At 39.3% G+C, this 24,670-nt stretch overlaps 1 protein-coding gene and 16 non-coding genes across 19 annotated transcripts in view; all 17 read right to left on the bottom strand.

Annotated features, from left to right (window-relative positions):
* rhbdf1b (rhomboid 5 homolog 1b (Drosophila)) overlaps positions 1 to 9,073 on the bottom strand; it is a 30,648-nt gene extending 21,575 nt beyond the window's left edge. Inside the window, exons 1-4 of one of the 3 annotated variants that reach the window (XM_086064290.1) lie at positions 8,888 to 9,073; positions 4,823 to 4,950; positions 4,005 to 4,135; positions 3,592 to 3,738 (exon numbers count right to left, since the gene is read on the bottom strand). In XM_086064290.1, coding sequence (XP_085920416.1) covers positions 3,592 to 3,738; positions 4,005 to 4,135; positions 4,823 to 4,918 — 374 coding nt within the window. In that variant the 5' untranslated portion in view covers positions 4,919 to 4,950; positions 8,888 to 9,073. Of the gene's footprint in view, positions 1 to 1,647; positions 2,203 to 3,591; positions 3,739 to 4,004; positions 4,136 to 4,822; positions 4,951 to 8,887 lie in introns of those variants that run through there. The other 2 variants (XM_086064291.1, XM_086064292.1) reach the window with 2 other exon arrangements.
* Positions 5,519 to 5,612, bottom strand: trnai-uau (transfer RNA isoleucine (anticodon UAU)). The gene is made up of 2 exons: positions 5,575 to 5,612; positions 5,519 to 5,554 (listed from the first exon to the last, which is right to left on the bottom strand). It is a non-coding gene; the product is annotated as a tRNA-Ile (tRNA).
* On the bottom strand, positions 5,908 to 6,001 carry trnai-uau (transfer RNA isoleucine (anticodon UAU)). The gene is made up of 2 exons: positions 5,964 to 6,001; positions 5,908 to 5,943 (listed from the first exon to the last, which is right to left on the bottom strand). It is a non-coding gene; the product is annotated as a tRNA-Ile (tRNA).
* On the bottom strand, positions 6,298 to 6,391 carry trnai-uau (transfer RNA isoleucine (anticodon UAU)). The gene is made up of 2 exons: positions 6,354 to 6,391; positions 6,298 to 6,333 (listed from the first exon to the last, which is right to left on the bottom strand). It is a non-coding gene; the product is annotated as a tRNA-Ile (tRNA).
* trnai-uau (transfer RNA isoleucine (anticodon UAU)) lies at positions 6,686 to 6,779 on the bottom strand. The gene is made up of 2 exons: positions 6,742 to 6,779; positions 6,686 to 6,721 (listed from the first exon to the last, which is right to left on the bottom strand). It is a non-coding gene; the product is annotated as a tRNA-Ile (tRNA).
* Positions 7,075 to 7,168, bottom strand: trnai-uau (transfer RNA isoleucine (anticodon UAU)). The gene is made up of 2 exons: positions 7,131 to 7,168; positions 7,075 to 7,110 (listed from the first exon to the last, which is right to left on the bottom strand). It is a non-coding gene; the product is annotated as a tRNA-Ile (tRNA).
* Positions 7,464 to 7,557, bottom strand: trnai-uau (transfer RNA isoleucine (anticodon UAU)). The gene is made up of 2 exons: positions 7,520 to 7,557; positions 7,464 to 7,499 (listed from the first exon to the last, which is right to left on the bottom strand). It is a non-coding gene; the product is annotated as a tRNA-Ile (tRNA).
* trnai-uau (transfer RNA isoleucine (anticodon UAU)) lies at positions 7,852 to 7,945 on the bottom strand. The gene is made up of 2 exons: positions 7,908 to 7,945; positions 7,852 to 7,887 (listed from the first exon to the last, which is right to left on the bottom strand). It is a non-coding gene; the product is annotated as a tRNA-Ile (tRNA).
* On the bottom strand, positions 8,240 to 8,333 carry trnai-uau (transfer RNA isoleucine (anticodon UAU)). The gene is made up of 2 exons: positions 8,296 to 8,333; positions 8,240 to 8,275 (listed from the first exon to the last, which is right to left on the bottom strand). It is a non-coding gene; the product is annotated as a tRNA-Ile (tRNA).
* A 361-nt stretch (positions 9,074 to 9,434) lies between the features above and the next one.
* Positions 9,435 to 9,528, bottom strand: trnai-uau (transfer RNA isoleucine (anticodon UAU)). The gene is made up of 2 exons: positions 9,491 to 9,528; positions 9,435 to 9,470 (listed from the first exon to the last, which is right to left on the bottom strand). It is a non-coding gene; the product is annotated as a tRNA-Ile (tRNA).
* Positions 9,529 to 10,251: 723 nt separating this feature from the next.
* trnai-uau (transfer RNA isoleucine (anticodon UAU)) lies at positions 10,252 to 10,345 on the bottom strand. Its single transcript has 2 exons — positions 10,308 to 10,345; positions 10,252 to 10,287 (listed from the first exon to the last, which is right to left on the bottom strand). It is a non-coding gene; the product is annotated as a tRNA-Ile (tRNA).
* Positions 10,346 to 10,721: 376 nt separating this feature from the next.
* trnai-uau (transfer RNA isoleucine (anticodon UAU)) lies at positions 10,722 to 10,815 on the bottom strand. The gene is made up of 2 exons: positions 10,778 to 10,815; positions 10,722 to 10,757 (listed from the first exon to the last, which is right to left on the bottom strand). It is a non-coding gene; the product is annotated as a tRNA-Ile (tRNA).
* A 326-nt stretch (positions 10,816 to 11,141) lies between these two features.
* Positions 11,142 to 11,235, bottom strand: trnai-uau (transfer RNA isoleucine (anticodon UAU)). The gene is made up of 2 exons: positions 11,198 to 11,235; positions 11,142 to 11,177 (listed from the first exon to the last, which is right to left on the bottom strand). It is a non-coding gene; the product is annotated as a tRNA-Ile (tRNA).
* Positions 11,236 to 11,630: 395 nt separating this feature from the next.
* trnai-uau (transfer RNA isoleucine (anticodon UAU)) lies at positions 11,631 to 11,724 on the bottom strand. The gene is made up of 2 exons: positions 11,687 to 11,724; positions 11,631 to 11,666 (listed from the first exon to the last, which is right to left on the bottom strand). It is a non-coding gene; the product is annotated as a tRNA-Ile (tRNA).
* A 381-nt stretch (positions 11,725 to 12,105) lies between these two features.
* trnai-uau (transfer RNA isoleucine (anticodon UAU)) lies at positions 12,106 to 12,199 on the bottom strand. Its single transcript has 2 exons — positions 12,162 to 12,199; positions 12,106 to 12,141 (listed from the first exon to the last, which is right to left on the bottom strand). It is a non-coding gene; the product is annotated as a tRNA-Ile (tRNA).
* Positions 12,200 to 12,578: 379 nt separating this feature from the next.
* On the bottom strand, positions 12,579 to 12,672 carry trnai-uau (transfer RNA isoleucine (anticodon UAU)). The gene is made up of 2 exons: positions 12,635 to 12,672; positions 12,579 to 12,614 (listed from the first exon to the last, which is right to left on the bottom strand). It is a non-coding gene; the product is annotated as a tRNA-Ile (tRNA).
* A 1,179-nt stretch (positions 12,673 to 13,851) lies between these two features.
* trnai-uau (transfer RNA isoleucine (anticodon UAU)) lies at positions 13,852 to 13,945 on the bottom strand. Its single transcript has 2 exons — positions 13,908 to 13,945; positions 13,852 to 13,887 (listed from the first exon to the last, which is right to left on the bottom strand). It is a non-coding gene; the product is annotated as a tRNA-Ile (tRNA).
* Between the last annotated feature and the right edge of the window lie 10,725 nt (positions 13,946 to 24,670).

The raw sequence follows: 24,670 nt of genomic DNA, 5'->3' as shown, positions 1-24,670 counted from the left end.
AATGCTGTTTCTACAAAGTACTGTCTCAGATGCTCTCCAATTTCGATACTGTAAATGTATAGGATCGTATGCCGAGAGACGTTTCTTGGGAGGAGTAATATGGCGGCCTCGCAGCTTCAAAAGTCTTGGCCTATCGGCTATCCAGTAATATATACAGATTAGTGATCTACTGTAAGTACCTAAAGCCTCTTTGAGTTAGTTTAGCATGTGTGCCATTGTCACTGGCCTTGTATCAAAAAATTCCCATTTTGTCAAAGTATAATCAATATCAGCATGATTCGTCATTACTAACACACAAAAATTATAAGGTATATATTATAAGTTATACGTATATCGCATAGTAGGTAAGTATCAAAGTATCTAAAAGCTAGTATGTTGCTGTCGCTAGCCTTTTGTCCAACAAAATCTATTTTGTCAAAGAAAACATACGGAGTAGTAACATGGAAATATCAATTTGATATCCTTAATGAAAAACAACAGATTTTTTTTATTGCGTAGTACGTAGCAAAGAGAGTTAGTTAAGCTAGTATAGTGCTATCTTGTTTGCATTCAACAAAATGTGTCTGTTTATGCGGACAACACTACCGGAACTAAAGGCTGAAATGGTTATTTTGCATTTATTGACCGCCACAGCGGGCTCCTGTAAGAGAGCACAAAAGTCTTCAGTTGTACTCAACAATTTAATTAACTCTGAAGTGCAGACATATCTTTGTATATTGTATATCGTCATTGACTACTGCACTGCTGTGAGATGAACGACGAACGAGAACGTGAAACAGGAAACGGAAATACAGAGCAGCCTTTCAAAATAAAAGCATGGTTTTCAAAACAAGATATAATTAAGCATCACACACTAAACAGCTTAAGGAATTCTTAACATGGTAGATATTACTAAATACTTGAAGCCCTATTGTATTGAATTGAAATCTTTGCAATCCGCTGTATTTCTTAAAAAGAACACATGTTTTGATTGGGACTTTTTTTCTTGACTACTTGTTTAATCTTATTTATCTATTTTTGAACTTCATTTTATTGTGGTCTTTATGCAAAATAACTTTTATGAGCAAATAGAAAAAAATACAATTACCATGAATTCCATTCAATTTTAATGACATTTTCTATAGGTGGGATATATATGTCTTTTTTTTAAATGATCTGTCATTGTTTTTTGGGGGAAATTTTATACCCTTGTGACGGTTAGGAAAACGGATGTATCATAAGTACTAATGGTATCGGCACTTGGTATCAGTATCGGTGAGTTTCTGAAGATTTGAGTATCGGTCTCAAAAAAAGTGATAAACAACACTAGTAAATTTTTTAGATGTGTTTTACTTTTGCTGTATCTTTTTGCTACTTTGCGCTTTGCTAGCCCAACACAATATACCAGTTCTACACTTTTGCCTTACTGTATTTAAACTAGTCCATTGGTTTATGAGGAGGTTACTTGAACTAAGAAGGGTAAATTGATGATCAATGCATCTTTAGGTGAAAGGTCAACGTCACTCTGAAATAAATCTTTGTTCAACTCTTTTTTTTTTGTCAACGACGTATAGTGACAGGCAGAACAAGCGAATGCTCTTCCACCAAAGCTGGCTCTTATCAGCTTTGCTTTCAAATGATCCCCCAGTTAAGCCAAAGCCTACTCACCTGTTGACGGAACCCCAATAAGGGTCCTGGCTGCGGCTCATACCTGAGAGAGGCAGCGAATATGGACCTCCATTACCAGCCTGGTTAACATGCCGTCCCAAAAACTACCCCTTTTCAATCCAGATGAATCCAAACAGATCCACAAGGCGATTTCCTGATATCCGGGTCAGGGCTACCTTCCTTCCAGTGGGGATAATCACCACATGTCCACACTCTGTTGGACATCCACAGTCGGGCTCATTTAATCAAAGGTTCGAGAAAAGCTGGCGATGAGGAAGTCGCAGACGTTCCAGCATCTGGACGAGCGGGATGATCCTAACTGCGCTGACAACAACAGAGTTTCTGTCTCAAGAAAGAGTGTGTGAAAAGTGTCAGCGGCTGGCACGCCTCCCACAAGTCACCAGAAAAGGATCAAACTTCCTGGGAAAACAAGACCAGTGTCTCTGTTCCTTGTCAAAGTCAATGCGGCTCCCTCTTCGGAGCCCCCGCCGTGAATGAAGTCTGTGTGTGAGTGAGAGTGTGTGTGTGTCACTGTTGCTCCGCTTTATTGTGCAGGAGCGTGCGTGTGTGTGTGTAAACACAAGTTCTGACGCTAACATACCAGAACTCCAGATTAAAAGAAGGGAAATAGGAATCACACATTAGCAGGGCGGAGAAGAAGAGGAGGGTGGGGACAGAGTCTTGCCTGGACATGACACACACACTTCCACCAACATAAGCAACTCACAAGATCATGACAAAAAAAAAGTCACTTGTCCTTTTGCTTCAAAAACAGGCAAGTTTTTAATCCTGAAAATAGTTCTGAATTTGGCAGCACGGTAGCTTAGTGGTTACATCATCAACCTCACAAATAGGAGGTTGAGAGTTTGAATCCAGCCTTCTTGTGTAGAGTTTGCATGTTCTCCCATATTCCAAAAACATTTTAGGTTAAATGACGACTCTAAATTGTCCTTTCGTGTGAATGTGGTTGTTTGTATGTGCCCTGCATTTGGCTGTCTACCAGTCCAGGCTCTCGCACAGGATCCAAGATGGATGGATGGATATTTACTACTTTTGGGGGGGGGGGGGGGGGGGTTGGGTCAAATAAAAATCTTTAGAAAAAATAGCCAATTTATATGAAAATAAACTTTTGTATCTATCTTTTTTTCTCGTTTTTTTAAACATACAAAATTTTTCTCTAAAATATTAAAAATGTTTCATGTATTGATCTTTTTGCATAAAACTTTTTTAAATCATTTTTTAAAATGTATGACTGTTTATCAAAAAGTATGTACTTAAAATATACAAATAACTTGTCAATGTCTTGTATCAGTCTTTTTCCTCCTAAAAAAATCTGAAAAACATTTATATTTTTCACATTAAAAAAAATCTATTTTAAATATTTTTTAATAAAAAAATACATTAAATATATATATGAGTTTTTGGTGTTTCTTCGTTCTTTTTATTCAACCCCCCCCCCCCCCCAAATAAATAAATACATAAATCAAAAAGTAAAAAAAGGTTTTCATGGAATACATTTAATGAATGTTTATCAGTGTTTTTAGCCGAATATTCCCCTAGTGCATTTCAATGATTGTCGATTATATTATTATATTTCGCTGTTTGCGGGCCTATTCTCAACATTTTTAAAAGACGCACAATTTTTGAAAATAAACATACTGTTTTGGTAGTATGTATAAGAGTGTTTCAGTAGTGTGAGAGCTTTTCAGCAGAGTAGCATCTCAGTAGTGTGTGTGAATGTATTTAAGTTGTGCGTGAGTGTTTATCAGGATTTATGCTCCTTATGGCTGTACAAAGCTGATAACAATAAGACATGAAGACCACTCTGTAAAGAGCAGATCTTCAAGCCTCCGTAGGTTCTGGCACTCACTGTTAGAGTGGTATATTTTGCGAGATTAAAAAATAAATAAATAAATAAGATAAAAAATAACCTGATATCTGTACCTGATCATTTGTTTGGGTATCGACGAGCGTCGTCGAGTCAGTATTTTGGGGATGCAGGACCGCCTTCGGACGGTGGACACCCTCCTGGGGCACCGTCGGCCTTTAGGGGGGATTGTGTTGACTTGCTCAAAGTGCACTTTTTTCTCACTGCCTCGTTGCCAAAAGAAGAGCGAAAAAGGGGAGCAGTAGAAAGCAAAGCAGGGTTAGAGAGCGGAGAAATGGCAGCAAGACAAAATGGAGGAAGTTTGGCAGAATTTATTCGTGAATAGGAGTGAATAAAAAGGGAGGACAAGGCAGTCGGGAAGGTTGTTTGATTGCGTGCGTGTGTGTGTGTGTGTGTGCGTGTGTGTGTGTGTGTGTGTGTGTGTGTGTGTGTGTGTGTGTGTGTGTGTGTGTGTGTGTGTGTGTCTAACCCCTTGGATGATGCGAAGGAGGGTATTCTCTCCAGAGGTGGTCTGAGGTAGTTTTGGGATGTTTCTAAGGCAGCCATGCACACCTGAGGGTTTGCTCCCGGCATGCTGGCACTGCGCTGGCGTTTTAGTGACTGCAACACACAATTACCAAACAGGAGCTAATAGTTAACGGTTAGCTTGTTAGCAATTATATTAGTCTTTTTATATTAGTCCTTAGCCTTATCCCCTAAAAACAACACAAATTGCCATAATGTTTACTTTATTTAGGGAAAATAGCATGACATACTTTATGAAAATATATAGTAATAACCAATTGAGTCGAATTAATCGGTTTTGTCACACTACATCAAAACAATGCTCATTGTGCTGCTTCTTCTGTTGTGCCCGCCTTGGCCACCTGGGGGCAGTATAAGACAGAGGGACGGATAAACACATACCACAAAATAGATGCTAGTGACTGCTAGCTTTTAAGCTAGCAGACGGAAAGGCTAAACTATGTGTTTTTTTATGTTTAGTTTGACAGTAAACTTCAACTGGGAATGGCAATAAACAACTTTTTTTTAAAGAATTGTTCACTTTTCACCCAAGTGTTGCTTATTTTGTAAGTTTGTTGAGTTGATTTCACAGGCAATGTCAAAGCCCAAAAAAAAATGGGGGGGGGGGGATAGAAGGACTGCTCTCGTCTTGAAAAACTGCAAAGTGGAGTTATTTGTATCTCAAGGTACCACACCACCGTATTTCAAAGTGAGAAGAAGAGTTTCATTTAGTCAAGCCACAACCGTGTTCAATAGAAAAGTAGCACTTTTGTTTGTATTTACCTCCTTTTGTATGGGTGTGTCGTCAGATGTTAACTGGATGATTGGGATTTCCAGTTTGAGCCGAGGTGGCTTCTTCCTGGTGCCTGGCTCAGCCATGTTACTTCAACGTCACCTATGGCAGCGGATAGCTGGAAAACAAAGCAGTCATGCTCCAGGTGAGAATAGAACTCACAACCTTGGCATTGGCTATGCTGGTTAAGTACCATGCACTGACCAATCACACCACTTGTGCTTTAAGTAGCTTTGCTTTAAACGTTACGACTAGAAAAGTTACTACCTACAGAAATGAAAGCAAAACCTGTAAAATATTCTTGAGGCGTCAAAGGGGTTTTCTGACTGAACCACTTCCATCTTCCAGTCTAGTAAAATGACTGATAGTATCCACATTTGCCTTGTTTAAAAAAAAGAAAGAAGAAGAATTGAAAATGTATCTTATTTGAACACAACAGAATATAATTTCTGTAATCAATATAAAATATTTTTTAAAGACAATTGCGACGAAAAATGGCCTGTCCTGCCAGCTGACCTGGATTTGATTTTTTCAAAATCTGACTGCCGATAAAATGTAATTTGTTCAACGAGCATCCTTTAAGACATTACAACAAAGTCAAGATTGGCATTTGAAGTTAAAAAACCTTTTGACACCAATATTTTCCCTCTTTTTACTGAAAATGAATATCGGCTCCAGATATCACCTGCTCCAGGTGAGGCTCGAACTCACAACCTCGGCATCACTCAGCTGGTTACTGTCTTATAAGTACCGCGCGCTGACCGATTGCGCCACTGGAGCATGTATTGTATTTTGTAGAAACATTGATTTAGCGAAAGTATCTAAGTTAACATGGGGAAATTACTATTAGCCACTTAAGAGTTTTCGACACCAAACCGATAACATTACATTTTTGGCAATGCTCCATCATTAACAAGTCATGCTAGCAATGTCGCTGTTTTGGCGCGCGTTTGTGAGCTAGTTGAGACTACATTCAAATCTTGCTAGCTGATTCAAGCCTGCTAGAACTACTTCACATTTGTCCTATGACAACCATAATGTTTTGATATAAGGAACCGTTGCATAAAATTTACGCTGCTCCAGGTGAGGCTCGAACTCACAACCTCGGCATCACTCAGCTGGTTACTGTCATATAAGTACCGCGCGCTAACCGATTGCACCACTGGAGGATGTATTTTTTTTTGTGGAAACATTGATTTAGCGAAAGTATCTAAGTCAACATGGGGAAACTACTATTAGGCCACTTAAGAGTTTTCTACACCAAACCGATAACATTTCATTTTTGGCAATACTCCATCATTAACAAGTCATGCTAGCAATGTCGCTGTTTTGGCGCGCGTTTGTGAGCTAGTTGAGACTACATTCAAATCTTGCTAGCTGATTCAAGCCTGCTAAAACTACTTCACATTTGTCCTATGACAACCATAATGTTTTGATATAAGGAACCGTTGCATAAAATTTACGCTGCTCCAGGTGAGGCTCGAACTCACAACCTCGGCATCACTCAGCTGGTTACTGTCATATAAGTACCGCGCGCTAACCGATTGCGCCACTGGAGCATGTATTTTTTTCGTGGAAACATTGATTTAGCGAAAGTATCTAAGTCAACATGGGGAAACTACTATTAGCCACTTAAGAGTTTTCGACACCAAACCGATAACATTACATTTTTGGCAATGCTCCATCATTAACAAGTCATGCTAGCAATGTCGCTGTTTTGGCGCGCGTTTGTGAGCTAGTTGAGACTACATTCAAATCTTGCTAGCTGATTCAAGCCTGCTAGAACTACTTCACATTTGTCCTATGACAACCATAATGTTTTGATATAAGGAACCGTTGCATAAAATTTACGCTGCTCCAGGTGAGGCTCGAACTCACAACCTCGGCATCACTCAGCTGGTTACTGTCATATAAGTACCACGCGCTAACCGATTGCGCCACTGGAGCATGTATTTTTTTTGTGGAAACATTGATTTAGCGAAAGTATCTAAGTCAACATGGGGAAACTACTATTAGGCCACTTAAGAGTTTTCTACACCAAACCGATAACATTTCATTTTTGGCAATACTCCATCATTAACAAGTCATGCTAGCAATGTCGCTGTTTTGGCGCGCGTTTGTGAGCTAGTTGAGACTACATTCAAATCTTGCTAGCTGATTCAAGCCTGCTAAAACTACTTCACATTTGTCCTATGACAACCATAATGTTTTGATATAAGGAACCGTTGCATAAAATTTACGCTGCTCCAGGTGAGGCTCGAACTCACAACCTCGGCATCACTCAGCTGGTTACTGTCATATAAGTACCGCGCGCTAACCAATTGCGCCACTGGAGCATGTATTTTTTTCGTGGAAACATTGATTTAGCGAAAGTATCTAAGTCAACATGGGGAAACTACTATTAGGCCACTTAAGAGTTTTCGACACCAAACCGAAAACATTTAATTTTTGGCAATACTCCATCATTAACAAGTCATGCTAGCAATGTCGCTGTTTTGGCGCGCGTTTGTGAGCTAGTTGAGACTACATTCAAATCTTGCTAGCTGATTCAAGCCTGCTAAAACTACTTCACATTTGTCCTATGACAACCATAATGTTTTGATATAAGGAACCGTTGCATAAAATTTACGCTGCTCCAGGTGAGGCTCGAACTCACAACCTCGGCATCACTCAGCTGGTTACTGTCATATAAGTACCACGCGCTAACCGATTGCGCCACTGGAGCATGTATTTTTTTTGTGGAAACATTGATTTAGCGAAAGTATCTAAGTCAACATGGGGAAACTACTATTAGGCCACTTAAGAGTTTTCTACACCAAACCGATAACATTTCATTTTTGGCAATACTCCATCATTAACAAGTCATGCTAGCAATGTCGCTGTTTTGCGCGCGTTCGTGAGCTAGGTGAGACTACATTCAAATCTTGCTAGCTGATTCAAGCCTGCTAAAACGACTTCATACTTGTCCTATGACAACCATAATGTTTTGATATAAGGAACCGTTACATATAATTTAAGCTGCTCCAGGTGAGGCTCGAACTCACAACCTCAGTATCACTCAGCGGGTTACTGTCTTATAAGTACCGCGCGCTAACCGATTGCACCACTGGAGCATATATTTTTTTCTTGGAAACATTGATTTAGCGAAAGTATCTAAGTTAACATGGGGAAATTACTATTAGCCACTTAAGAGTTTTCGACACCAAACCGATTACATTTCATTTTTGGCAATACTCCATCATTAACAAGTCATGCTAGCAATGTAGCTGTTTTGGCGCGCGTTTGTGAGCTAGGTGAGACTACATTCAAATCTTGCTAGCGGATTCAAGCCTGCTAAAACGACTTCACATTTGTCCTATGGCAACCATAATGTTTTGATATAAGGAACCATTGCATAAAATTCACGCTGCTCCAGGTGAGGCTCGAACTCACAACCTCGGCATCACTCAGCTGGTTACTGTCATATAAGTACCGCGCGCTGACCGATTGCGCCACTGGAGCATGTTTGTTAATGTGTGGAAGCACAGTCTTAGCAAAATTTAATACCATTATCAGTACCACAAAAAAATAACATCAAGCCAGTAACATTTTGTTTTTGGCAATACTCCATCATTAACAAGTCGTGCTTGGCTACGAATAATCGGCATCGGTATCATCCTTGAAAAAAACATATCAGTCTAGCTCTAGTTTTTACACAAGCTACAATCATGTCATAGTTACAGTTTTGAAGCGGAAACTTCAGTGGCAATGTTACTGAATGGCAAACTACATCAACCTTGAATATAGCCTACATATATAATATATATGACATAGCCCAGTCTAGTGTACCTTCGTTGCTACAATGTGTCATATTATATATATTTTTTAAATCTTCTTTTTTTGCATTTTACAAGTAAAGGCAAAGTATATCGTAATTGGAAGTGCATTCACATGGGAAAACATAACCAGACAATTTGAACAATGTGCAACCACATCCTTTTGCTGACACCGTGACAGCGATGCTCCGAAATGCACAAGCCAAAATGCGAGCACGCTTGCAGCGTTGAAACACTCACTTGGGACTCGCTGGCTTGATCTTCTCAACTCTCCATCAGATGGGTCACCTCTTCTTATTTCTGACATCCATCCATCCCTTACTCCATCATCTCCCTTTTCTTTTTTTTCCACATCTGTGGTGGGATTTTCATGACAGGCAGCTTAGAGAATGTAATCCGCATGGCCCACATGACATGCCTCCTGTGTTGGGCTCATACCTCTGATTGGACAGTGATGCTTTGGAGTGTTTTCAACAACACCCGGAAGGAAGTCACATCTTGTCACTTGCAAGGTAAATAAAAGTCATTGTGGCTTATAGACAAAAAATCGTCAAGTCAATTGGGTCCCCCTGCCAAGTAAAGATGCTCTTTCGCTGTGTGACATTATTTCCACGCCCACATTGCACGTTTCTCAGTACGCTCCAGCTGACATCTGGGCTTGATGTTAAGTGTGCGCGCAAGCGTGCGAGTGTGTGTTAATCACCACAAACAAATTAGCGATGCGTTTGCTCACCACTGAGATGCTATCTTTAAAGTGCTCATCCATTTGTAGTTTCAAAACAACACCTGCTCCAGGTGAGGCTTGAACTCACAACCTCAGCATTACTCCGCCTGTTACTGTCTTATAAGTACCGCGCGCTGACCGATTGCGCCACTGGAGCATGTATTGAGTTTTGTGGAAACATTGATTTAGCAAAAGTTCCCAAGTTAACATGGGGACAACTATTAGCCACTCATGAGTTTTCGACATCAAACTGATAACATTAAATTTTGGGCAATACTCCATCATTAACAAGTCATGCTAACAATGTAGCTATGTTGGCGCGCTTTTGTGAGCTGGGTGAGACAACATTCAAATTTTGCTGGCTGATTCAAGCCTGCTAAAACTACCTTACATTTGTCCTATGACAACCATAATCTTTTGATATAAGGAACCGTTACATATAATTTAAACTGCGCCAAGTGAGGCTCGAACTCACAACCTCAGCATCACTCAGCTGGTTACTGTCATATAAGTACCGCACGCTGACCAATTGCGCCACTGGAGCACACATCTCAGACTGTGGAAACACTGGTTTAGCTAAAGTTCCTAAATAAAAAGCGCCCAACGGTACGATTTTTGTTTTTGGCAATACTCCATTAACAAGCCGTGCTAGCAAACTCTAGTCATGATACCAAATGAAAATCATGCTAGCAAATGCGTGTCAAGGTAGCTAGCCTTGGCACGCATTTAAAGCGGGAGCATTTAGCAAGTGAGACTGGGGAGTGAAGTGAGGCTACATTCTAATCTTGCTAGCTGATTCAAGCCTGCTAAAACTACCTTACATTTGTCCTATGACAACCATAATCTTTTGATATAAGGAACCATTACATATAATTTAAGCTGCTCCAGGTGAGGCTCGAACTCACAACCTCGGTATCACTCAGCGGGTTACTGTCTTATAAGTACCGCGCGCTGACCGATTGCGCCACTGGAGCATATTTGTTAGCATGTGGAAACACTGTTTTAGCAAAATTTCCCTCAGTCAAAGTACCATGTGCCAACCACTAGCCACTCAAGATCATTTACCATTATTGGTAGCACAATAATACAACATCAAACCGGTAACATTTTTTTTTTAGCAAAAAACTAGCAAATGCAAGTCATGCTAGCTGCCTTGTATTTTGTAAGGTGGGAGCATTTATTTGGGCTGAGAAACGAGCAAGGGGGGTGGGGAGTGAAGTGAGGCTACATTCTAATCTTGCTAGCAGCTTCATGTTTGCAAGCACAACCTTAAATTTGTCCTATGACCATGACCCTTTGATAAACAGTGCCGTCGCATTACAGTTTATAGATAATGCTCAAAATGGTGACTGGTCCAGGTGAGGCTCAAACTCACAACCTCGGCATCCCTCCACGGGTTGCTGTCTTATAAGTACCGCGCGCTGACCGATTGCGCCACTGGAGCACATTTCACAGAGTGTGGAAACACTGGTTTAGCTAAAGTTCCTAAATAAAAAGCGCCCACAAAAATACAACATCAAGCTGGTAACATTTTTGTTTTTGGCAATACTCCTTCATTAACAAACCGTGCTAGCAAACTCTAGTCATGCTACCAAATGCAAGTCATGCTAGCAAATTTGTGTCAAGGCAGCTAGCCTTGGCACACATTTAAGGCGGGAGCATTTATTTGGGCTAAAAAAAATGAGCAAGGGGGAGTGAAGTGAGGCTACATTCTAATCTTAAAAAGGAGCCGTCGCATTAAAGTTTATATATAATGCTCAAAACGCTGGCTGCTCCAGGTGAGGCTCGAACTCACAACCTCTGCATCTCTCCGCTGGTTACTGTCTTATAAGTACCACGCGCTGACCGATTGTGCCACTGGAGCACACAACTTAGACTGTGGAAACACTGTTTTAGCGAAGGTTTTTAAATCAAAAGCTCGGTAGCACAAAAATACAACATCAAGCCGGTAACATTTGTTTTTGGCAATACTCCTTTACTAACAAGTCGAGCTAGCAAATGCTAGTCATGCTACCAAATACAAGTCATGCTAGCAAATGCATGTCAAGGCAGCTAGCCTTGGCACACATTTAAGGCGGGAGCATATATTTGGGCTGAGAAACCAGCATGGGGGACTGGTGAGTGAAGTGAGGCGACATTCTAATCTTGCTAACTGCTTCAAACTTACAAGCACAACCTTAAATTTGTCATATGACCATGACCCTTGGGTAAAAAGGAGCCGTCGCATCGCAGTTTATATATAATGCTCAAAATATTGGCTGCTCCAGGTGAGGCTCGAACTCACAACCTCGGCATCCCTCCGCTGGTTACTGTCTTATAAATACCGCGCGCTGACCGATTGCGCCACTGGAGCACATACCTTAAACTGTGGAAACACTGTTTTAACGGAAATTTTTAAATCAACAGCTTGGTCGCACACAAAAACACAACATCAAACCGGTAACATTTTGTTTTGGGCAATGCTTCTTTATTAACAAGTCGTGCTAGCAAATGCTAGTAATGCTACCAAATGCAAGTCATGCTAGCAAAGGTGTGTCAAGACAGCTAGCCTTGGCACGCATTTAAGGCGAGAGCATTTAGCAAGGGGGACTAGGGAGTGAAGTGAGGCTACATTCTAATCTTGCTAGCAGCTTCAAACTTGCAAGCACAACCTTAAATTTGTTCTTTGACCATGACCCTTTGGTAAAAAGGAGCCGTCACATTCAAGTTTATATATAATGCTCAAAATGATGGGTGCTCCAGGTGAGGCTCGAACTCACAACCTCGGCATTACTCCGCTGGTTACTGTCTTATAAGTACCGCGCGCTGACCGATTGCGCCACTGGAGCACATGTCACAGACTGTGGAAACACTGGCTTAGCTAAAGTTCCTAAATCAAAAGCGATTGGTAGCCCACAAAAATACAACATCAGCCGGTAACATTTTTTTTGGGCAATACTCCTTTACTAACAAGTCGTGCTATGAAATGCTAATCATGCGAGCAAATGCGTGTCAAGGCAGGTAGCCTTGGCACACATTTAAGGCGGGAGCATTTATTTGGGCTCAGAAACGAGCATGGGGGACTGGTGAGTGAAGTGAGGCTACATTCTAATCTTGCTAGCAGCTTCAAACTTGCAAGCACAACCTTAAATTTGTCCTATCACCATGACCCTTGGGTAAAAAGGAGCCGTCGCATCGCACTTTATATATAATGCTTAAAATGCTGGCTGCTCCAGGTGAGGCTCGAACTCACAACCTCAGCATCCCTCCGCTGGTTACTGTCTTATAAGTACCGCGCGCTGACCGATTGCGCCACTGGAGCACGCAATTGAGATTGTGGAAACACTGATTTAGCGAAGGTTTCTATAAGCCGCGAGATGATTGGTAACCGACAAAAATACAACATCAAAACGGTAACATTTCATTTTTGGCTACTCCGACCATCATTAACAAGTCAGATCGGGGGATTTATTTGGGCAGAAACTAAGCAGCTTCAAGCTTGCAAACACTACCTGAAATGTGTCCTTTGACTACGACTTTTTGGTATAAAGAGCCGCTACATAATATTAACTGCTCTAGGTGAGGATCAAACTCACAACCTCGGAATTACTCAGCAGGTTACTGTTTCATAAGTAGGCTACCGCACGCTGACCGATTGCACCACCGAAGCACATGTTTTGCTTTACGTAAACTAGAATTAGCCTCTCAAGATTATTTGCAAACCAACCGCCAAAATTTGCATATTGTTATGTTAATACTTCTCTTGACAGAATCACTTAAATCTGACCATTTTTAGTTTAGTTTTAAGCAGAACTTTTGAGACAGAGGTTTGGATTGTTGCCCTTTTAACCTTTGCATCAGATATTCAGCAACGCAAATCAAACCCACGCCGATCTGATGAAGTCGTATAAACAGGAAGACGAGAGGGCAGGAAGGAGTAAACGAAGATGCGGTTTGACCTTTGCCGGGCTGACTTTTGAAACCCAAGACAAATGGCAATCAATAACTTGAAAAGGTAAAGATGGTCTTCAAGTTCAAGTAAGTATTGCAGAAGCAATGTTTGGTTTCATTATTGATTCCGTTGTTCTAGAGAGGTGATGAAATGATAAGAAAAACATGCAGGTGAAAGATAAACGAAGCCAAATGGGCTAGGAAGAGCAGGATGTGGTGATTTTACATGAATATGTTTGTTGTTTAACAAAGCACAAGAGCAAAAAGTCTTTATAGCCAAGCAATACATCATAAGTGACGTGAATCCTCAACTGTGTGTGAACAAAATGCATACATTTAAATTGCTGGACAAAAATATAAAAATATTAATATTAATTTGTTTTGGTACACATTCACAGAGATCCAATATATGGAGAATGAGGAGGGGGCCATTAGATATTAAGTATACCATCAGTGAGGTTCTTGTCGTGCTGTCAGCTCTTTCCTTAACTGCATAGTTGTAATATTTAGCTAATGATCCTTGGGCACAAGACGCTAAGATAAATTTAAATGCTCCAGGTGAGGCTTGAACTCACAACCTCGGCATCACTCAGCTGGTTACTGTCTTATAAGTACCGTGCGCTGACCGATTGCGCCACTGGAGGACATATGACAAGCGGTTGAAACTAATTAGTAAACGTGAAAGTAAAAGCATGCGGGAATTTTTTTATTTATTTTTTAAAGGAACAAAGCATTACATAAAAACTAAATTTTGATACAACACAAGTATTTTACTTTTATTTCTCCAGGAGTCCCTGCAGTACCGTGAGTGGCCGCTAGATAGCAACAAAAGACTAACCGCGTTTTACCCCATGCATCATTCACAACAACATGTTTGGTTTGAATTATTCAAGCGGAGGGTACACTGGCGTGCTGAACTCTTATTGGTGCCCTCAGTGCTCCCTGTGTGTCATGCGCTGTTTTTGTGTGTGTGTGTGTGTGTGTGTGGGGGGGGGGGGGTGCAAGCTATTGTCATGTAGCACGTACACACACAGATTCATTAAGTCTTGTTCTTAAATGAGTCTGTCTAAGTGTGTACTTGGGCCAGAGAGTAGCACTGAGAGGCTGAACAGCATAAACATCGAAAGCACTGATTTGCATCACAAGCAACAGCAACATCATCGCCCTGCTTAGGAAAGCCGCATATCTCCTCTTAAGGGATTCAAACTCAATTAGGGATACTTACTGTAAGTTTTTCGTATTGCAGTATTTATCTGTTTCCATATCCCTCGCCTGCACACCAAATAAAAAAATGAATGATGGAGAGCTTTGCTTCTGTCTAGCCACTGTTATTGATTGTCCAAACGCCTGACATTTCGCTATGTGGTTATTTGAGGAGTATATGAGTATATCAGCAAAATGTCATTGAAACTGGCTTTCGTGTGGGCGGGGCCTGAGAGAGTGTGAGAGCTGTAATACAAAATTTAACACACCTGCGGCTGCTCCCTATTCAAACTTGAGATTTTGTAGCACTAATGAGTCACATGATATTGGGGAGAGAAATGGCTAACTGTGCTCAATTTGGACATTTTCACATGGGGGTGTACTCACTTTTGTTGTGAGGGATTTAGCTATTATTGGCTGTATTTTGACTTATTTTGAAGGAACAATAAATTTATACCGTAATGACTAATTTATTTATTGTTGGCCCTTGAAAAAATATAATAGTAAAATATTCAGAGTACATTTTACTCAAAGTATGTTTAGCGTGTATGAAAGAATTTGCCTATCGCATGAAAAAATCTATTAAAGAGTTTTCACTCAGAAATTCTAAGTAAATTTTACAGGGAGCAATTTTGACAAAATGGTACTAGTTTTTATTTTATTTTATTTTATTTTAGCAATTTTGACAACATTTTACTAGTTTTTTTTAATTACTTTTTTTAGTTACAAGGGTTAAGGAACTAACTCACAACCTTCAGCTTGGGAGACTATATTGTTTGCTTATATCCAAAAGGAGACAAAAACATCGGTTTTGCTCAGGGAGTAGATTGGCTGTCTCCCAACATGAAGTTTTGGGTTTGTTCCTTGAGTGACTTCTTTTTTTTTTTTTCTTTTTTTTTTACTTTACTCTCTTCCAAGTATGAATTTCACTGTGGGACCAAATTTACTCCACATCATTTTCTATATTGTGTATCCCCGTTAATCAAAAATATGAATAAAATAATACTATAAAGTCATAAATGAGATTGTTGATGCAACCTGACTTTCCTATTAGTATGGAAAGCCTGCAGGAGCAACTATAAACGGATTCATGATAACCTGATTCTGCATATATCACCATTTTGTCCTCCACCCTCAACTTATTTCCAGCCCCCACAGACGAGAAATGATCTCCTCTACTAAGTCATGTCCCCTCCTGCTGTCCACTGCACGCCTCCTTACTTTCATCACTCAATCCTCATTTGGGGTCTCCAATCCCCCATCGCCAATCCTCTCCTCCACCCCCACCTGCAGACCTCCATTACGGCCCCTATAGTGATGGTAATACCACATGAAGAGGGTGCTATCCGCGAGCCATTGATCAGCATCAAACAAGACACTATGAGACGCTACCCCCCCGCCCCCTACCCTCTAATGTCCACCGTCTTCTTCTTGCCTTGTGTCATGTTCACATTAAAATCTTGGGGGAAATCCACGAGAGATGAGAATTCACGTAAGAGAAACAGAAAATTGAAAGTTGACCCTGAAACGGGACCCCCGTCAGCTGGCCAACAGGTGGCCACTGACAGACCCTCTCTCATTGTGCCTAGTCTAGAACAACACACACACTCGCACACATGCCACCCCCTTTTGATTGGCCCACTTCACCTGATGGTCTGGGTGCTGATTCTAGTGTGTGTGTTTGTGTGTAGTGTGAGGGTGGAGGGGCAAAGCAGGCCTGCTATGCACCTGTCTGAAGATCCCACCTATGCCCGGTTCGATGGAGAGTAATCTTATAGGCCTCCTGAAACCACATGGTGGACACCAGCTGGAATAAAATGAACTATTAACATACATGGGAAACACCCTGCACTGTTACACGCCAAATTTCGGGTTAATGCCTGCCTATATTCGTTTTTTTGAAGTAAACAAAAATAAATGAAAAATACAAACATAAAACGCTACATACCATGTAATATATTTACATATTTAATGGTCATTGGTGAAATTGACAGCGAGTGTTGATTTTTTGTTGTTTTGGTTTGAGTGCACTCCATGACCAATCTGTGTAATGCAACGTTGTCCAACTCACATGGAGGGTTCAAGTCCTGCCGAGAACAACAAAAATCCACTTGATTCCCACATTTCAAGGTTTGAAATTGCCTTTAGATATCAAAAGAACGCAAATACTAATTAGTCTAAGTGCAATTTCTGCAGAAATTGCGTGGGCATGCTGAAAGCTGAATGCTAATAGCTGAATGCTAAGCGCTGAATGCTAAGCCGAATGCTTATGAAGTAAATTGTGAAAATCATAAAGTATTAATTGTAGTTGAAAGATAAATAAATAAAAAGAACACTTGAACCTGGGAGCCGTGAATTTAATTTAGTTAAAATTTATATGGAAAAGTGGAACTAATGATATCCAATGGAAAAATGACCAAAAAAAACTCAATAGCGACACCTAGGCATGCAATATCCTCCATTCTTTTAGATGGAAAAATGGAACTCTGATAGTCAGTTGTATACATGCTTAGCATAATTGCCATGTATATATTTGCAATGTACAGTCGGAGGTGGAATTCAAACCTGCAACCTCCTGGTAACTGGACAATGCACTTTACCAACTGCGCCAACAGTATCAGACAACTGGTAATGATGGTCGGTTGTATGAATGGAAGTAGGCGAGGAAAGTGACAGAAAAAGTTCATTGTCAGTCCCATTCAAAATGAATGGGGAAAAGTTGATATTTAACGTTAAATTGTGCGAATACAGTAATGTGGAATCAGACTATAAATACCCCGGAAGGCGTGAATTTTTGAAGAAAGTTGAATTTTGAATGGTGTAAATCGGAAGTATTTTGTGGGAGTTGTTTCTCTGCAAAAAAAAGTGAGGAGAATAAAAATCTTCCAGCATTTCTACAATTAAAAAACATTAGACAAGGCTAAGTCATGACGACAATGAAATTACTTTCCACAAGATGGTGCCAAAGTAACATTATTTTTTTTACATTAGACAAGGTTTAGGCTTAAGCACGAAACAGCATTATTTTTTTCATTTTTTGAATGAATAACTTTATTTAGCATCCCTCTTCAAAATTTGCTGCAATTTTTTTTTACAAGTTTACATACACTTACATACAACTGTAAATGTACAAAAGCTAAACACCGCGTAATGACACAAATATGCTATGAATCATCACCAAAATTTACATTCACATATTTCCTCATATGAACTTCAACCACTGAAAATATCAAAACAATTCCACAGTATTTTGGATTTAAAGTATTTTTCTTACCATAAGTTTAGTTGAAACTTTCAAGTACAACTGTATGGGCAAGCACTCCAGAGACCTTTTTCTATACAACCCTTTAATATATCAATTTTCCATAACACGGTCCCTTGGAAACGGTTCGTGGACCTCATGAAGTAAGCCACAATTTGCCAAATTTCATATTTTAAATATGCAGACCTCCACCAACGCCAAACAATCCAAATTTGGACCAGACACAATTTACACATCTTCACTATCATATTTGTATTATGCTCTGAATTGTGGCCTCCAATATATTGCAGTTTTTGTTAAGCAATGCATTTTTACTTACCCATGAGTACAATATGCTCCAAATATGACCTTTAGGTAGAAAGGAACATAAGGAGGAAGGTAAAGAATAAATTGACTTACAGAGCAGAAAGTAATTGTAACCATCATTTAGCTTCTCTGTTATTATCAGATATGGCACCACTATAATAGCAATTACACTGCACTTTGCCTGCTGCGCCATCATGTATTTTTCAAAACATATTAAATCGAACCCCACTTCCACCAAAGTGTAGTTTGTACAAGGTAAAAAGACACCAAACTCTTACACGTTGCATTGTCCTATTGTCTTTCATGGAAATTTTTGATTTCACAGTTTGCCTGGTCAACGATGGTTCAACAGAGATGCCAAGGAAGAGGCCATTGTGTCCAGTGTAAGACAAGCAGGGCTAATCATTGTGCAAGGCGAGTTTGGACCTGCCTGAGCTGTCAGATGACTTGTGGAACATACAAAGTTGAGGACGTACAAACAAGGTAATCGCTTTAGTCTGCTGCTGAATTACCAGTTTGCTCACAAGACGGTGACCGCCCTGACCTTGTAAGAACAAACAGACATAATGTGCACTTTTATGACATTCCTCTGTTCCTGGGATAAAAAAAATTTTTTTTTAACTTGTGTTAATGTGACTTAATGTGATGTATAATCTGAGGAGAAGTAAAAAATAAACACCTGCGATAGAATCACATTCAAACTCATGTGCCTCTGATTAACTACTTGGTTTCATTGGATCATGAAATTCTCTCCCAAAAAATTGAGAGAAAAGTGTTATTTATGATCGATGAAAGCAAGGTTGAACATTTTGGTTGGATTTTTTTTCTTTTTTCCAGCCAAAAAAAAGCCTACTAGAACATCTGAAATTTATTTGGGGTAAATCAGAGGCACTTAAAATGGTGCTCCCATTTAACACGCATTTGAATGTCACTCATTAATTCTGAACACATCCCAGTTATAAGGGAGTGTGCACACTTTTGCAACCACATTATTTTACTTATTTATTTTTACTTCCCCTCTTGAAATGATGTTTTTAAAAATCAATTGAGTTACACATTTTATCGCAGGAAGTGTAACATTGATTGGATTATATTTCCTGTCTTTTTTTTTTTTTTCTGTTTGCACCATCGCTTGTTGCTAGGCAAAAGTCGATCACAGCCATCACTGCCCCTTAACAATGGCATAAGCCAGTTGTGCCCTTTTAGGCTGTTTAAAGGGTCATCTTGGGACGGGTAGTGCAAAAATAATAGACCTTAATTCTACTTATAATCAGAAGCAACAATCACTATTTTATATTGTACTGTGAATGACGTCATCGGCTCGACAACATTAAACACTACAATTGAATTGTCACAAATAATAACTGCTGGTTTTGATTCATATTTTAGCTCATTAGAAAATAACGTAAACAATATATAATATAGTCTGCAAAATGGTCATTATAAAAATGTCGCGTATCCATGACTTGAAAAAATGTCTATAGCCATTTTCTGTGCTGGTGGAAACCAGTGGAAAATTCCACAGACGACCCCATGCCACCAATAGATGACCACTCCTGCGGCAGCTTATGTCAATACGTTTAAAGGGATTAAGGCAAAATCAACGGCAGCCTCTTTTCTTCTGGTTGCATATCAGCGGATATCCACAAACTTTCAGCTTCTAATAAGACGGAGTAGGAACACACACACAGGTTTATCTTCAACTCCGCTTCACTGTTGGTCACCTGCGTCAATAATAGTTGGATGTAACTCTTCCTCCAGATAAGCTCCTCTCTCTTTGTTCTCTCATGTCTCTGTTTAATGGAGTGACAAATAATAATAATAAAAAAGCCAATAATTGTGGCTGTATCGTGTATCACGGTGTTTGTGTGACCGTTGGGTGTATGTTTGTCCTTGTAGGAATTAGCTGAGAACACGCGCTGCCGTCATCTTTCTTTTCTGACAGCCTTTGTGGCATCGCTGGGGCAAGTTTGGGCTTGTACGAGCATCCCTCCCAAGGTCTAAGGCATGCACATACACACACACACACACGCACACACACATAAGCTCAAACACAAATACACACTCTTCTCCAATCAAACCTTATGAATGCCGCCTGACAAAATGACTGATTTTAGGAGAAAGCGGCTCTTGAGACAGGGCCAATCATGTGCGCTTGCTGCTAAAGAGGCTGCAGTCGCCCCACTAACTTGTCTGATCTCCAGTCATTAACCAGGGGAAAGAGGGTGACATTTTGTTGTAGTGTTCAGTGCCCTTTTTGGGCAATTATCTGCAGGACGAACAGTTTCAGATAGTACTTTTCCATTTTGTCCACAAAATTGACAAAAATGTCCCCCCAAAAAAATGCATTGATGCAGAAATGATGTCCAGTCAGACCACGTTCACTTTCTAAGCATTCAAACAATTTACTCACATCAATAAATAAGGATGGGTGCCGACTGCCGAAGACGGTACCTTTTGTGGTATGGACCGATTTGTAAATGATGAATTTAAATCAAATTATTCTATATATTTGTTAATGTCATGTCCTCTTCCAACTGAGCTCAACGCGTCCTTTAAAAACAACTGCACAAGAAACGAAGATAACATCAATTGTTATTACACTTAACACTTTGTTTTTTGTAATATTAACATATGTTTATTAATTATACTTCAGTAATTGTAAAATGTTAAACTTTTATTTTTACTATTCCTCTCCCTGTGAATGAAATTGTATGATTTTTTTTATTTGTCAAGTATAAATTTAAATATATTGAAAAGTAATTGTTAAATCGATTTTTTAAAATATTTTACTATTAAATAAACAATGATTAACATTTTCTACCACCCAAATACATTAATAAATAAAATTTACAAATAAATAAATAAATAAAAAAGAGAGAGGTGAAAAGTACTGAAAATTTATACCGGTAAGTACCGATATCGATTCCCAGGTACCGAGTATTGGAACAGTACCGGTTCAAATGAGAACGGTACCCATCCCTATCAATGTCACACCATGGTGTGGTTTGTCTGTCTTTGTTTTCGTTAGTGTGGTCATTTCCTGTTTTATTTTGAAGTCTGACGCTCATCTCGTTTCAGGTTACTTGCCTTTCCTTGTGTGTTGTCGGTCCCCGCCCCTGATCCCTGATTGCTCCCACCTGTGCCTCGTTACCCTCATCTGTTAAATAGTCTGCGTCTCGCCTGTCTTACCTCCCTTAGTGCAGCGCCGTTTGTTGTTTATCTCAGCCAGTGCCCTTTTCCCCTCGTTTTTTTCAGGTTTGTGATTTTTTTGTTGGAAATAAAACTCCTGTCCTACTCGGCCTCGTGTCAATCAATAAATAAGTCATTCCCTGTGGTGCCTACTGTCACTATGATATTGCTATGAAAATTCTGTGATCGTCATGTTCATTCTTTGGCCATTTATTTCGGAACCATTTTGCTATTTATTTACATTGCATTTCCACACGTACCTATGAAAATGGTTGCACATACAATTATAGTGTTGTCAAAAGAGGGTTTCGTCAAGGAGGATGAGCAATTAAGGTGTATGCATAAAATGTTTTCTATCGACCTGACAAGCATATTACAGTCGTCTCAGTTGTTGTTTTTTTGAAGAGCGTCTGTTAGCATTCTCGCACAATTATAGAGGGAATTGCAATCACACAGTACATATATAAAACAGACACTAACAGACGTGGAGGACAAACACAACCAAATCTTCCAACAATATGGTCACCCATCATTTCCTTTATCCCTCCGTTCAAATCCCACTTGGAACAATTTGTCCTAAACCGGTTTTCTGTCTTTTCAGACTGGAACTCCAACCTTCTGGGTACATAAACCCCCTCCTTGTTCACCCCAGTACATAAACCCAACAGTTCTACGTCCCTGGTAAGTAACGCAGTCGACACAGACACAACACGGGTGATGCTGAGTCGGCAGGCCCCGCCGGTTCCTTTATTAGACGGGGTGGGTTGCAGTAGTGAATGGGCCCCTGCCAGTAGTCTGCAGTGGTCGGAGCTATACACGGCAGGCAGCTATTGTTATGGTAAACCGAGCTTTGAATGGAAGAGGATGGGCAGGACACACACTTAAAACAGAGGAAAACACAAGGCGGGGATAGAGGGCAACAGCCGACCACCTCAGAGATGGCACATATGGAAGCAACCTTTATGAGGGAACTCAAGTCACTTGTTCATTACGACTCACAATATTATTACCACTACATACCTAAAACTGACTTCCGCTCTCGCCTTCATAAAAAAAAAAACCTTGACCCTTAGCTATTAAGTGCAGCCTCAATTCTGTCAAATATTTCATTACAAAACCTCCTGAATGCCTGTTGTAACAGAAAAGCAATGGGGTGTAATGTCACCGATTTTAAATTGAACAAGTGAATCTCATTCCATGCACAGCGTCGTTAAAATGACAAGATGGAGCGTTACATATTGGCCCAGCGATGCATTGAACATCACCACCATAAGCACCCAAATGTGCGCTACAATCAGAAGGTCCTTTGGTTTGTCATAGCATCATTTTGTTAACAAAATATCAAGGTATGTAGCACGTATACAATATGTACTCAAACACTCTAATATAGTGGTGGGCAAATTTGTTTTGTTTTTTTACTCTGTTCTTTAATCTGGCCTACTGAGCGTTTACATTACCAAGAGTCAGACCTCAGTAAAATGTATTCATTATCTCATTAAATAATGAGTAATACCCACAGTAATATTCAATATATAATATAATATAATTGTGAAAATGTTTTTATTTTTATTATTCCATTGTTTTGTCCTTCAACTCCTTCTACATTTCTTGACCGATTCAAATCATTTTAATTTCAACATGTTCCAAAAATATACGTTTGATGGCCTATTAATTTTTTTCATTCCTAACTTTCACCTCGTGTTAATTTTGTTAATGAAAACAAAATGAAAAAAATGTTAAATTATTTTCATCAACACACATTTTTTGCCGGACGAAAACTAGACTAGATTCGACTAAAACCGCCATTAATAAACAATTATTGGGACTAAATCAGTTTGCATTTTCGTCGACTAATAAAGACGGGACAAAAATTTAGCTCATTTAATAAAGACTGGACTAAAATCTATGGACATTTTAGTTCACGAGCAAAGATGAGATGAAATTTATGATTTTGTAAAATCCTGTCTGCTAATCTGTCACTAACACACAGTGAAACACCCCCGTTCAAAACTGCAGCTAGCGAGTGCAACGTAACATTAATGCAACAGCTATAGGCTAACGTTCAAACAATGCTAATCCGCTAACTAATGCTAGCTAACCTACTAGCTTGTAGCATGGAGTCATAATAGCCACTCGTTGATATACTGTAATTGTATGTGAAGTTGTTTTAAATAAAAAATATACGATTTTTTTTTTAAATAAAGACTAAAATGCTCAATTTATAGTGGACTAAAAGGTGACTAAATAAAAATGGGATGAGGTTGACTAACTATGATCAAAACTAATAAGTGTGATTGAAATTGGACTAAAACTGAGACTAAATTTGAAAATGCCTGATTAAATCAACACTTTTCACAATAGACATGGTCCAAGCAAGTGTAACTTTAGACTACCTTTATGCCACCAAATTGTCATTCCATCAGGCATATCTTCACAGATGTGCATGAAATCAGAATGTGCCATGATTTCTACATATACTGTGTATGAAAATAGAGCCCAGAATATATTGTATTGGATTTCATTGGTGAGTTAATTTATGTGGTTAACTAGACAAAGCGCATTTTCTGGAGAAATTGCGTGGGAATGCTGAAAAGTTGAATACTATTAGCTGAATGCTAAGATCTGAATGCATGTGCTTATGAAGTAAATTGAAAGATAAATGACTAAAATGTGGTCCAAGTGGGGTTTGAACCCAGGTATTCCGTGGTGGATGGTAATTGCTCTAACCACTGAGCTAACTTGACTCATTCAAAAGTATCGCTAATAAAGTATTTATATATATATAAAGTGTCATCTGCGAACACATTTGATCATTTCAGTGAAATTATAATACATTTCTCGATATGGTAGTCAGTTGGTATACATGTATATCACTCAGCATAACGGCCATGGATATATTTGCAATGTATAGTGGAAGGTGTGATTCGGACCTCCTGGTTACTGGACAATGCACTCATACCAACTGCGTCACTGAGGAGTATCAGACAGGTGGTAATGATGGTAAGTGGGACAAAAATTTCAATGTCTGTCCCATTGAAAATGAATGGGCAAAAGTTTATATTTAACTCATTCACTGCCATTGACTGCTATAGATGTAAAAATTAATTTGAATAATTTCTTATTAGTTTAACATATTTTTCCATTTTTATTAACGAGTATGAAAACCTAGATTTTTTTTGTACATTTAGAACAGATAAAAAAAATTGTGATTAATCGTGAGTTAACTAGTGAAGTCATGCAATTAATTACGATTTAAAAAATTAATCGCCCGGTGCCCCTAATTTTTAATAATCTTTTCTTTTTCTTTTTTTTTTTTTTAAATATTTTTTCTTTTATTTATAATAATCTAAGGAAACGATTATTAAAAATTAGGGGCGTCGGACGATTAAAATTTTTAATCATAATT

The sequence above is a fragment of the Leptonotus elevatus genome, chromosome 20 (genome assembly GCF_054856555.1).
Source record: "Leptonotus elevatus isolate MCC_2025b chromosome 20, RoL_Lele_1.0, whole genome shotgun sequence".
NCBI classification, from domain to species: Eukaryota; Metazoa; Chordata; class Actinopteri; order Syngnathiformes; family Syngnathidae; genus Leptonotus; species Leptonotus elevatus.
Note: the sequence above shows the minus strand (reverse complement) of the source record. Positions and strands in the feature narration are given on the sequence as shown.